The sequence below is a fragment of the Panulirus ornatus genome, chromosome 55 (genome assembly GCF_036320965.1).
Source record: "Panulirus ornatus isolate Po-2019 chromosome 55, ASM3632096v1, whole genome shotgun sequence".
Classification (NCBI taxonomy): domain Eukaryota; kingdom Metazoa; phylum Arthropoda; class Malacostraca; order Decapoda; family Palinuridae; genus Panulirus; species Panulirus ornatus.
In genome coordinates this window covers 35525418-35537802 of record NC_092278.1, presented here as the reverse complement: position 1 = coordinate 35537802, position 12385 = coordinate 35525418, and the positions used below count along the sequence as shown (strand labels likewise).

At 43.9% G+C, this 12385-nt stretch overlaps 1 protein-coding gene across 1 annotated transcript; it reads left to right on the top strand.

Moving 5' to 3' along the window:
- The first annotated feature begins 666 nt into the window (after positions 1-666).
- LOC139765686 (SET domain-containing protein SmydA-8-like) lies at positions 667-10972 on the top strand. The gene is made up of 4 exons (XM_071693438.1): positions 667-817; positions 6363-6546; positions 6728-7857; positions 10184-10972. Exons 2-4 carry the CDS (start codon positions 6380-6382, stop codon positions 10438-10440), a joined length of 1554 nt encoding a protein of 517 aa, XP_071549539.1. The 5' UTR covers positions 667-817; positions 6363-6379; the 3' UTR covers positions 10441-10972.
- Positions 10973-12385: the final 1413 nt, after the last annotated feature.

Sequence of the window (12385 nt, the reverse complement as noted above, 5' to 3'; positions counted from 1 at the left end):
AACAGTATGATGCCTCCTTGCTCGGACCATATAACCTCTTCCCTTCGTGTTTCTTCCCATGGCCTTTCTACATCTAAGAGTCAGGTTCACTGACACCTGCTGAGTTCTGATTGATTCCTCTGTACTTTTTCACTCAATATTCCTTCGACTGGGGTCATCATTTTGCCCGTGTCATGTCGCCCACCATTAAGAAAATACTTCTCTCTACCGGTGCATACAAACATAATTAGATATACGGCTATATTTTCAGGTATATGTAAGATTCTATATTCAAACACAAACTGACCTACACGGGAACATGCACACACTCGAAGTTATAAAATTAGCATGTTGTCCTGACTACCCAAACACTGGTGGCTGACGTACGAAGCTTCCAACATTCACTTAAGCTTTTATGTACCTATCGTCTCTCAGTGATAGGGGGAAGCCGAACATCGATGTAGATCAGAATTACCACAACACTAATGCCTTTTATGGGCCCGAAACAGTTCAAAACAAAAAAGGTTGGTAATTGACAGTGGCAAGGGAGCAGTTAAACGTGAGACATTACAATGTGTACAACGTGTTTGGGATATTTTGGAGACTGCGCTTGGCTGCTCTCGCTACACCTTTTTTTCTTCTTTTTTTTTTCCAAGACTGAGGCGGGGTCGCAAGGCACCTGCCTCAGTTAGTGTCAGGACCTGGGTCGTCTCGCCAGATATCAGGACAGTAGCACGGAGTCAACACACATCACCTGCTCGACCAGGACAATCACTTTATCACCGCCACAGTATCACCTGCGTTGACATCTTGGATGATTCATTCTTAAATCCGGACGGTGTATATACATATATGCGTGTGTGCACATGTGTACATATTTATATACGCGTGTACTGTAAGACCTGATAACCACTTGGACGTATGCTGACGTCTACTCTCTAGTTAGCTATCAACCACCGCCACAAAAGCCATAAACTCAACAGGATAAACTTTCACGGTTTTCTGAAGAAATAATATTCAGGTGCAGTCACAGTAAATTGCGGATCAGACAGGAGATTGGTAGAAAAAGTCGTTAAATCTTGCATAAAGGTTTTTAGACTGAGGAACCTCTCAGACCAGAGCCTCCCGGCTCAGCCAAGGTAGGTACCGCCACATAGCATAGTTCTCCCTGCCCTGCTAAAAGACAATGTCTGCTGGTGGCCCCTTCATTCATGCACATTAAGTATGGTTAGGCCTGTCACTGTTCCCGTAGGGTGAGGTGATCCATGCTTATTAATCCACCTCGGGGATTTTATCGAACGCCCCTTACCCCCTTCTTTATAGGATATGAAGGATGTTTGCTCGTGCTCATGTCTTGTTCAGCGTCCTACCTGCACCAGGATATCCTGTTTAGCAGCCCATAGAACCATCTTGTTTTTACTGAAAAATTGATTTGTGATGTGATACATGTATGACGGAGGAGGAGGAACTGATTGTGTGACGTTGTCATGTGGTTGTGTCAGCCTTAACTTCCCCACGCACGGTCCACACAGCCTGTAATTTGTCTGCGTTTACATACTGAGTATTACAGGACTGTCCATGCATGTGAACATGGGTACTGACCCTTCCTATATTTTCCTTGTTTCTGTATAGTGAATACATGGGGGCCCTCAGCCCACCTCTGTAACCTGTACATATGCCCCAGTATTTGTATAAATCCATACATCCTAATGTGTAGAGTGCTTGTGTAATGTCTTATCCATGCCAGAGCATGATGGGGCTAGTAAGAAGAAAAATATGAATCAAACTGGCGGTACTCGAGGCGTTGATCACGCGGCTAACTCCCCGAACTAAGCGCGGTTCAAGGTCTGTTGATGTCGAGTCCAAGGCTGCACAGGCCTGACGATGTTGCCTTCTTGGCATATGATGTGCTAATGACAAATGGAAGAAGGCAGGAAGCACCAAGGATGTCGCTAAGTTTGCTGGCTGAATTTAGCAAGATGATGGGAGGTAAAATCAAATTAGAGTTCGATATTCTGTTACTATCATAGCGAGAGAGCCGAGAACAGAAGACGAGTCCGAGCTAGGCAGAGATTTATCAAATTCACTGACATGTTTAAGGGTAAGAGGTACGGTATATTGGTCTCCTCACAGCTGTACTGATTGAACCCGTAGCCGTGTGATAAGTGGAATTATTGGAACTTCTCAGTCGTCGATACGCATTAGGTCCACTGACGCGACCCAAATAGGACTAGGCTGTCTTGAATTATTTTGTGGAGAGTTAACAGAACGGTGTTGTGTGTACGTTTTTATGTGTAATTTCCTATTCATCTTCAAGGAGAGGAATTTTACTTTCGTTCCTTCGCCTTTCAAGTCTATCATCTATTTGTTCTTTTCTTTATTGTTTACGATTGCTGGTAGCATATCCCTTTCTTCTCTGGCTGTTCATTTGCTTTCTTTCGCCTTGTTTACTAGATGTGTCTCCTTCCCATTCTGTCGCCTAATGTTGAGTTCAAGGCTACTGTTTACCCTGTAACTCTGATCCTTAAGTTTAGGCCCAGTTTTTATAGCTTACCGTAAGGGCTAGACTTTCTCTATCTAGCATCTCTACGTATGCCCTCAAGGAAGCGAGACCAGACTGGTGAATCATGCTCTACTTTGGGCGTAACTCTGGTTGTGGAAATAGTTCCTGAACATGTTGGCTTTCTACCCGAAGACGTTTCTAGCAACGGCTCAAGATATGGTCTTTCCCTGACAGTCCTTGTGACCCTGTTTTCTGGTGCGGGTTAAAATTATGCTCCCGCTTCACACGGGGATCATTCCTCTGTCTCCTGCAGGGTGGGAGCTATAGCCTTCGACTGTATGTTAGTATTGGTTCGATGGTGATGCCTTTTCTAGATCTCTTAAGGCTTTTCCTTTTCTCTTGATTTGGCATCGACCGCAAACTTATTTAAATATAATTCAGCAGTCTCTTATAAATTATTCACATACAACATTTATATGACCTTTTATCGGAGAACTGTGACAGGTGATTTACATACAGCATTAGCAAAAGCCTTTGACGATAGCAAGTACATTTGTGCAATAAGCCTCTTATGGTTTTGAAGATGATAAAGATGTCTTGTTTTACATGCATACAGTGTAATGATTATGTTCTAATGTAATTCTTTGACGCAAAGATCGTAACAGTCATGGGAAAGCTATTATGATCAGGCTGCACTTGGTAGCATTAACATCTTCAGATAACCCTAGTAGGGTAAATTAGGCATCAAATATATATACACTGGTAAACACAAACAGGAATTAAGTATTAAAAACTACCTTGAAGCCATGACGAAAGCACGCACACACACACACACGCACGCACCAAACAATAGATTACAAGCACCACTGTGACTTCTTGCAGTATATATATATATATATATATATATATATATATATATATATATATATATATATATATATATATATTATTTCTGCTCCAAGAGACCCATATATGGAGCTCATTTAGCGCTCAGGAAACCAGTCATGTCCACTGGGCGTGGTTAAGGAGTGTGATGACGTTGTATGCATATCTGTGTGAAGTGAGTCCCGAACACTTAACGAGGAAGTTTTAAGTGTGGATGTTGCATGTTGGGTATAAGAGGGTCTTCTGATATGGAACTTCGTGTTGGTAATGTTGTGGAGGTGGGTGATGTCCAGACCGCAGATAAAAAAGTATAAATTATATGTCTAGGGAATGTAGTTTCAAGCGTCTATGTGCCTGTTGGTGTGGTATTCAAGACTGATTTGGGAGTGCATTTGTTTAGTTCTCTTCGGGTACTCTCACTGTGTAAATGTTTTTCAGTGTTGCGTTTACTGGGGGTAGGGGGACTTATGTTAAAGTGTGAGGCAGGAGTAAGCATTCCATTTGTATTTAGGGGTTGGTGGTTAATTATACAGTGGTTTGGATAGGAAGGGTCTGGTGCTGTTGTGAAGAACTCAGTGCCAAACATATTAAGATGAGATTGTGTTCAGGGAAACTTTGTTTCGTTATGTAGGTGCTGAGTGTTTGTGGTTGGTTATGAGGCAGTGGTGGTTCTAAGAACTCTGTTTTGTGTGAATTTTAGCACTTTGCTTTTGACTGTGACTGCTATTTGTGCGTTACAGGAAGCAAGTATTACACTTGTGGTACCAACTTAACCTTGTATGTGTGTACCATGACTCTGTTATTATGTATGTATGCAGACACACGCATCCCAGCCTTAGCCAGGTACCCATTTATCGACCATCACTGAGAGAGAGATGCACGCCTGGAGTTGAGTTGGGTGTAGGCCGACTACCATACTCAGGATTCGATCCTATGTGGGTTCGACCCTGGGCTGACCTGTGCTAAATCATTGTCAGTAACGCTAGATACAGAGACAGTTTCTTCTAGTCCCTTATTGTTCACTGAAAAAAAGAATATATATATATATATGTATATATATATATATATATATATATATATATATATATATATATATATATATATATATATATATGTATATATATATATATATATATCTTTTCTTTTCTTTCTTTCAAACTATTCGCCATTTCCCGCATTAGCGAGGTAGCGTTAAGAACAGAGGACTGGGCCTTTGAGGGAATACCCTCACCTGGCCCAATTCTCTGTTCCTTCTTTTGGAAAATTAAAAAAAAACCGAGAGGGGAGGATTTCCAGCCCCCCGCTCCCTCCCCTTTTAGTCGCCTTCTACGACACGCAGGGAATACGTGGGAAGTACTCTTAATCCCCTATTCCCAGGGATCATATATATATATATATATATATATATATATATATATATATATATATATATATATATATATATATATATATATATATTGACACAAGAAAAGTGTGTGGACCAGATAACATCAATCCTTGCGCTATGAAAGAGAATTCTTGTAAGTTATCTCTTGCGCTTGTTCGTCTATTCCAATTTGACCCAGAAATCGGAAGCTTCTTTCATCACGGACACATGCTATGGGACAGCTCATTCCATAGATGGATGTACCGTTCTCACCCTTCTTACTGCTCTGACTTCTACAATTACTAATGTCTTTTAATCTCTTTTTTCTTTTTTAATTCCATATCCTTAAGCATCTTGAACCTTAGTCTTTTCTTTGATCACCAGAGTGGCTTTCACAGTGCAAGATCCATGAATGGTATCTTTTCTGTTTTACTAATATTCGGTCATGACGTACTGTAGGGGATCTCATGTTGTGACCATTCATGTTTCGGAAAGATTCCTTAATGGAACAGACATACTGCAGTTTAGTATAAAGCTCCGAAAACTCATTATTTTCCTTCTTATCTTTCTGAAAATCCTGTAGTCGCACCAGTCGACACAGTGAACCTTCGTAATATCACGAAAACATCGAATTCACTTTAAAAACTTTATGGAGAATGTCTGTATATTAGTCTATTGCAATATTACTGGCAGAAAGTCTTGTGTTCATGCCGATTATTCTACTCGTCTTTGCATTTATTACTCCATTTCTACAAAGAACAGGTTTGTCCTTGAATGGAGTACTGCTACTACTCCCAGGGGCTGCAGGAAAGATTGTACAGCAGTCTGGCTCACCAGCTTTCCTTGACTTTAGAATTTTCTCGACTTATTCCTCTTCCATAGCTTGTATAATAAACTGATATTCAACTATTCTATTGTATATTTCATTTCCAATATCGTTTTACTAGCTCTGTAACGTTCTTTAGAAAAAAAATTTCACTGACTTGATAGATCTGTTGAGATCAGAGCGAAGACTACACAAATATTGATCAAAATCACATATACTTTAGGGGTGGCAGTGAGGTGTAAACACTGGGTGGCTGGCCAGTAGGTGGGTGGCGGTGGACGGACGCTGGCAGGGAACTTGATAGATCTGTTGAGATCAGAGCGAAGACTACACAAATATTGATCAAAATCACATATACTTTAGGGGTGGCAGTGAGGTGTAAACACTGGGTGGCTGGCCAGTAGGTGGGTGGCGGTGGACGGACGCTGGCAGGGAACCCATACGTACGTTGTGTGTGTGTGTGTGTGTGTGTATATATATATATATATATATATATATATATATATATATATATATATATATATATATATATATATATATATAACGAGTACTGGACGCATGGAACAGATGATAACTGTATACCTCTGGGCGCCAAGGATTCGAAACCCGGCCTGTCACTTGGTAAGACAGGGATTCGAATCTCTTTCGAATCCTTGGCGCCCAGAGGTATGGCAGGTCGTCGGTGGACTATGATCTGTTTGTTGACGTTCTGAGTGTACAGGGGTGCAAATATGAGAGGGAGGGAGGAGAGGAAACTAGAAGTGCTTGATGAACATGTTTGTGTATGTGTGTGTCGTCCCCAGGACCAGAGCGTACAACAATGGGAGGCGTCCGGCCCTGCGGCGTGTGTCACGCCCTAGCCTCCCAGGCCTGTGGTGGCTGCGGCGTCGTCCACTACTGCGGCAAGGAACACCAGCGTCAGCACTGGCCCAAGCACCGAGCCGAGTGCCGACCCTGGAAGCTGATCTCCACTCCAGATGCAGGCAGGTACGCTGTTACTCGTTCTCGTTCTTTTGTCATGTTCTGCAAAGAGGAGTGTGATCAAGTGGTCTCCGTTTGTTGCCGGGCAGACTCCATGCTTATGTAGATGAATTTTAGGGTTTGCCTGCCAACAGAGAATTCGCCACTGTAACTCATGACCCCCGTGTTGATGCTATGGACTTTGCAGGTTCGCAGTGGCGTCACGGAAGCTGCCAGCGGGTCTGGTGTTCATGGAAGAGGCCCCCTTAGTGGTTGGTCCCAAGGCCAGCCCGGTGCTAGTATGTTTGGGGTGTCACGCTGCCATCACCCAGGACGACTTCCACCCTTGTCCTGAGTGCTGGTGGCCGCTGTGCTCCAGCCAGTGTGCTTCCAGTCCCCTCCACCTTCCCGAATGTTCCATCCTGGCCCAAGACACCACGCACACAGCTCAGCCTAAAGCCCAGGGCGACACCTCGCACTATGACATCATCTTCCTCCTTCGGTGCCTCCTGCTGCGGTCACACAACCCTTCCGGCTGGAAGACTCTCCTGGACATGGCGCACCACTCGAAGCAGCGGGAAGCAGAACACATGGCCTCCGTCACGTACCTGACAGAGGTGCTCCATGTCGACTATGATGAAGAGGTTGTGCGTCAGGTGAAAGGGGCCATCATAACAAATGCCATAGAGATAAGCACGAACACAAAACTGGAGGCAATGTACCCGAGAGTGCGACTCCTCAACAGCTCCTGCAGACCTAACGTGGAGCTGCTGTGTGGGTCTGGGGCGGTGATGCAAGTGCGAACTGCGATGCCCATTGAGGTCGGGGAACCCCTGTGTTTTAGTTACACAGGAACTATGTTGCCTGTCTGGGAGCGCCAAGAATCTCTGAGATCCGGGTATTACTTTAAGTGTGAGTGTGTTCGCTGTGCAGACCCGACTGAACTAGAGACATATTTCTCCTCTCCGAAATGCCCGCGATGTAGAGGCTTTTATCTGCAGCCGTGCATGCGACCAGGCGACACTCTCTGGACATGCCCGAAGTGTAAGATCGGAAGAACGGACTCCAAAATTCAAGCAGACGTGCAGGACTGGCTGGAAAGGATACAAATGACTGACGTATTAGGCAAATGTTCTGTGAAGCATCTAGTGACCATGCTGGACCAAGTGAAGGCGGAGTTCCACCCTCAACACTACGTGTGGATGCGGCTGGCACAGGTGGTGTTGCGCCATCTCTACCACAACAATACTGAGGAGGCGCTCCAGCTTCGGAGTCGGCTCTGGCAGAGACTCATGGCTCTACACAACACGTTCAATCCTGGACTCAATCGGAGACGAGGTGAGAGCCACCTTGCGGTGTCGGTGAGGAAGGCGGCTCAACACGGAGCCGTGATTATTTCATGTTATCCCTCTCACTCTCGTCCCTTCTCCTTCAGGTTGACCTGTAAGGCCAGTACGGAGCCCCCCCCCCCCCTCCTCCCTGTTCCAGAGATGAAGGTCAGTACTTTAGTATCACTCTTACCAGAGTAGTATTTAGCGCTGAGTTTCCAATCGGGCCTTCACCACATGACGTGTGTTGCTCGCCGGACTGACGAAGACGGAGTTCTGGTCGCCAGGTCTGTTTCTCTCGTCTCTACCACATCCCCCACTTGTAGTCTTGTCTAACACACACGTAACTCTGTAGATCACCACCCGTTTAGGTTATGTCTTGCTTCTGCCTGCACTTCAAACACATAAAAACAGTAATAGCGTGTCGTATTTTACTTTGCCATTTTTATTTTCAGACTGTGAACAATCCGGATATTGATAGGTACCATCCATCATAGTCTTGCTGGAGGAGGCCTGTGTGTGCGATTAACAGAAGTGACAATAAAAAGCGGGATGTGGAGAAGGGGAACGGTTCAGAGATTACTGCTTGTGAATTTATCTTAAATGAATGTCTCGTAACTTCAGAGAACGGACAGACAATGAAATAGTTAAAGCGTCGTAAGAACACACACACACCAGCACAGGTGGCAGGGCCATCACTGTTGTCAGAGTATTACACAGTACACACAGACACCCTCTCCTTGAGCACAGTAACGAACACTCGTACGAATTCATGTCATTCCCTGCAGCAGTGTGTGTATATAACATGAGCTTCCCCGGGTGCCCACACCCCTGTAGCAGTATAGAACTTAAGGTATTGAGAGAGAGTGAGACCTAGATGCAGGTAGATTTGTAGCATGCACTTAGATATGGGTCATGATTGAGCACCTCCTTTTTCAAAGCACTGAAGGAAGTTGCATAACACGATGTGCGACCAAGAGGTGTTGACAATGGAGTATGCTGGTATTTACCCACTGCTGACTATCGCTGTAAATCGTAAGAGCTGGTGCGTTGTGTTGGACATTGTCTTCCGAGTCCCAAGGTTTGTACTCTACTATGCCTGTTGAAGTCTGGCATTGTAAAGGGATAGAACTTATTCTAGTGTAATGGTTCGAATCCTATAGAGACAGAATGGGTCCTATACAGTCATTTGGAAAGTTATTTATCCCATAGGGTCATGTTTATTGTTGGTATTTGGTGGTACAAATGATAGGGTCTGTTGCTGTGAATCGTTGGGGTGGTGGGGTTTGGAGGTTTGTAATTATTGTAGTTTGGGATTATGTGATTGTATGGCCATAGAGTATTGATGGGTTTGGCTTGCTTTCACGTCTGTGGCAGTATTCGCTTCTGTTGCTGTTGTTACGAACGAGATACTTTAACTTTTTATCTGAATACAAGACCAATTGTTAGCTCATGTCGCTGATAGCTTATCGGTGGCTTGATGATTATGTCACAGAATTACTAGATATAAGTCAGTCGTGAAGAGCATCAAGGACACACATAGTATGGTAACCAGGCCAAGATGATGGTCAGAGTCAGAGGTTAGGTTTCATTGGTCACCTCAAGAGATGTGAGTCACGGAGTCTCTTCTATTGAGTGAGTGATATTAACAGAACAGATGTACCCGATAAAAGCTGTTTTCTTTCGTTCGACAAATGTGCTGTATCGATGATTGTTATTATCATACTACCCCAAGACCCCTTCTACAGGGGCACCTACAGCTCCAAAGCAGGGACAGGATGGACTTCTTTGAAGAAAGAAGTTTTCTCTTTTGGAAAGCAAAGGTATTGGGTGTAGCAACGGCAAGAGACAGGTTACATGGAGTGTGCGTTTGAATGGAGAGAATCTGGAGGAAATTGGATGTTTTAGATACATGGGAGTGGACATGGCAGAGAATGGAGCCATGGAAGCCGAAGTGACCTACAGGGATGATGAGTAGCTGAAGGTCCTGGGCGTATTGAGGTGTGTATGGAAAAAAGAGAATATTGTCGGTGATAGCAAAATGGGCTAGCTTAATGGCATTGTTTTTTTTTATAGTTCCTTTCCTGAAACATAAACCTGTCTTTTCCTTCTTATCTTGGTTACATCCATGCTTAGGCGTCTAAACGCCTAAGCTTGATTACGAAGAAAGGCGTTACAGGACTCTGCCTGCACCAGGTTACACTCTAACATTATGCAGGGAAGACTGAGGGTGTGACTCACACCAGTAAATGGCTGGGTGGGTTTTGGCAAGACCCCAGCAGGGCGGCGCCACACAGCAGCCTCCCTGACCGACCTTGTCCTCCTCCTCCCCCCAGGCATGACGCTGCTCGAGACCGGAAGGCTTATGTTTGAGGCGGCGCAGAAGGAGTTCGAGGAGGGAGATCCGTTTATGCCGGAGTTCGTCACGCGTCTGCGGTCCGCAGTCGAGTACCTGGAGGAGGCGGGGAAGATCCTCAGACTGGAGCCACCGGGGACCAAGCTGGCAGCGATGGCGGTCAGGGCGCGGGAGAAGAAAGCGGAAGTGGAGGAGTTCCTGGAGCAGTTCGGGTGTGGTGAGCTGCGCGCCGAGTGAGCCACAAGAAATAACTGCGCTAGTGGCTGACTGATACTAGGCTGCTGCTGCTGCTGGTGCACGCGTTGTCTATCGCAAAACGCTAATTATTCACATTTTGTACCATATATTCATGACAGAATCACCTCAGCTTTGTCTTTCATACTAAGTGGATTCGCCATGGGAGGCCAGGCCTACCTGAGGCCATCAGCGTTTGTGGACGGAGAGTTCAGGTCTCAGTCATGACAAGAGAGCCTTTTATAAACCCTTCTTCCCTTATGGTTTATATCTCGTTTACGTTGCAGTCAGTTATTACCCCCTTGTCATTATGTTACGAGATTAAGACGATGTCTTATTTTTTCTCAAAGAAAATTATACAAAAAAAAAAAAAAGGAGTGAAAAGAGATGGCAATAGGAACTGATTTGTGAAATGTAAGATGTATGATTCCACTCTCCCATGGTGTTCTTTGTCCTCATCAGTCTAGGAAACATTAGCTGTAATATCACCTATTCTTGTAGTGACATTTAATCATTAAATGCCAAGCAGATTTTTTTAGACTTGATTCTATATCCTAATACCATAAATGTAAAGATCCTATTTTCGAATATATTGACTCATTTTCTACAGACTTGTATGTATATGTATTACACAAGATGATATCCTCGCCAATCGAAGAGATAAATTAAAAGTTCCTCTCCCTCAATAATATATTACACCAAACCTAAAGCCTCATCTAACCATACCGGCAGACGGGTCGCCACACACAGCAAATACGTGGGCACTATTTTACGTGAGGTTCAGTTCTACCCTAAGGAGATACAGCACTAGGAGTTAGGCAATGTGGATCAAACTTCTGCATTTAGCACTGACTAGACAAATTAATATTAAGAAATATTAAGAAAATTAATATTAAGAAACGAAGATAACAAGTAGTTTACGGTGGCAGACTTAGTAACGTGCAACTCCCCTGATGCATAAGGGAGGAGTCTGGCTGGACTGGCAATGTAGAGAAATGGATTAGACCGTACGGCAAGTATGCGGGACCAAGAACGTTAACTGTTCCCAGTCAGCACGAATATAATCTTATAAAAGTAACGCTTGCTAGAGTTCGTGCGATATAGAAAGTAGTGTGTGCAGCTGTTCGTAAAGCAAAGTCTTAGATTCACGAGATGAGTAAGTTTAGGTCCGCAGGAACTGTCATGATCGTACTCGCTTCCTTTCCCGACAGTCCTCAAAATAGATCTCTTGTCCACTTCATGTAATGTCTCATCCGGTGTTTATTCACCTACAGGTAATCTATAACTGGTGTTTATTTGTTTCTCTTACCCTTATTCACTCACTGAATGTCTTTTTTATCTATTTTCTTTATTGTCTGTGTTCAATGAGTGCATTCGGCATCTGATACAGTGAAGCTAATGACGTCATACCGTATCGAACAAAGTTCCGGATTAACGTTTGTTGGCCTGATGTTCGATGGACTGTACACTTACTGGAAACAGAAAGGTTCCTGGCTTCTCACTACCCAACGTGTCACTTCAGGGGACAGTAGTGTAAGACTTTATGGTCCTTGATGTGATGGTTTCTACGCTGGTTCGAATCTGTAAGATCCGGGTATCATTGCTAGTGAAGTTCACTTCCTTGCCCAGCGACAGTACTATTTGTGGTGAGCAAAGTGAAAGAGCTAGTTGTAAATACCGTGCAGTTTTGTGTTCGCTTTATTGCTCATATAGTGTATAGTGTTACTGTGATTTTGATAATCTGATAATGTTTACAGGCCTTTGCTTGGAATATAGCAGCCTGCCTCAAGGGATATTTTGTGTGGTAGAATTACCGTTTACTTTCGCTGCTAAAATAACTGGATATTTATATATCTTGATATGCAATGTTTGTGAACTAATTAGTGAATACAATAAGAATTGGAGAGCATGAGTTTGAATAGTATATACCACTGCGCAATATTATATA

Bases quoted from the DNA above. Each gene is read 5' to 3' on its own strand.
- LOC139765686 (XM_071693438.1), top strand. From the start codon at position 6,380: ATGGGAGGCGTCCGGCCCTGCGGCGTGTGTCACGCCCTAGCCTCCCAG. The intron at 6,547-6,727 runs GTACGCTGTTAC...TGGACTTTGCAG, and splicing joins TCCACTCCAGATGCAGGCAG to GTTCGCAGTGGCGTCACGGA. The intron at 7,858-10,183 runs GTGAGAGCCACC...TCCTCCCCCCAG, and splicing joins TGGACTCAATCGGAGACGAG to GCATGACGCTGCTCGAGACC.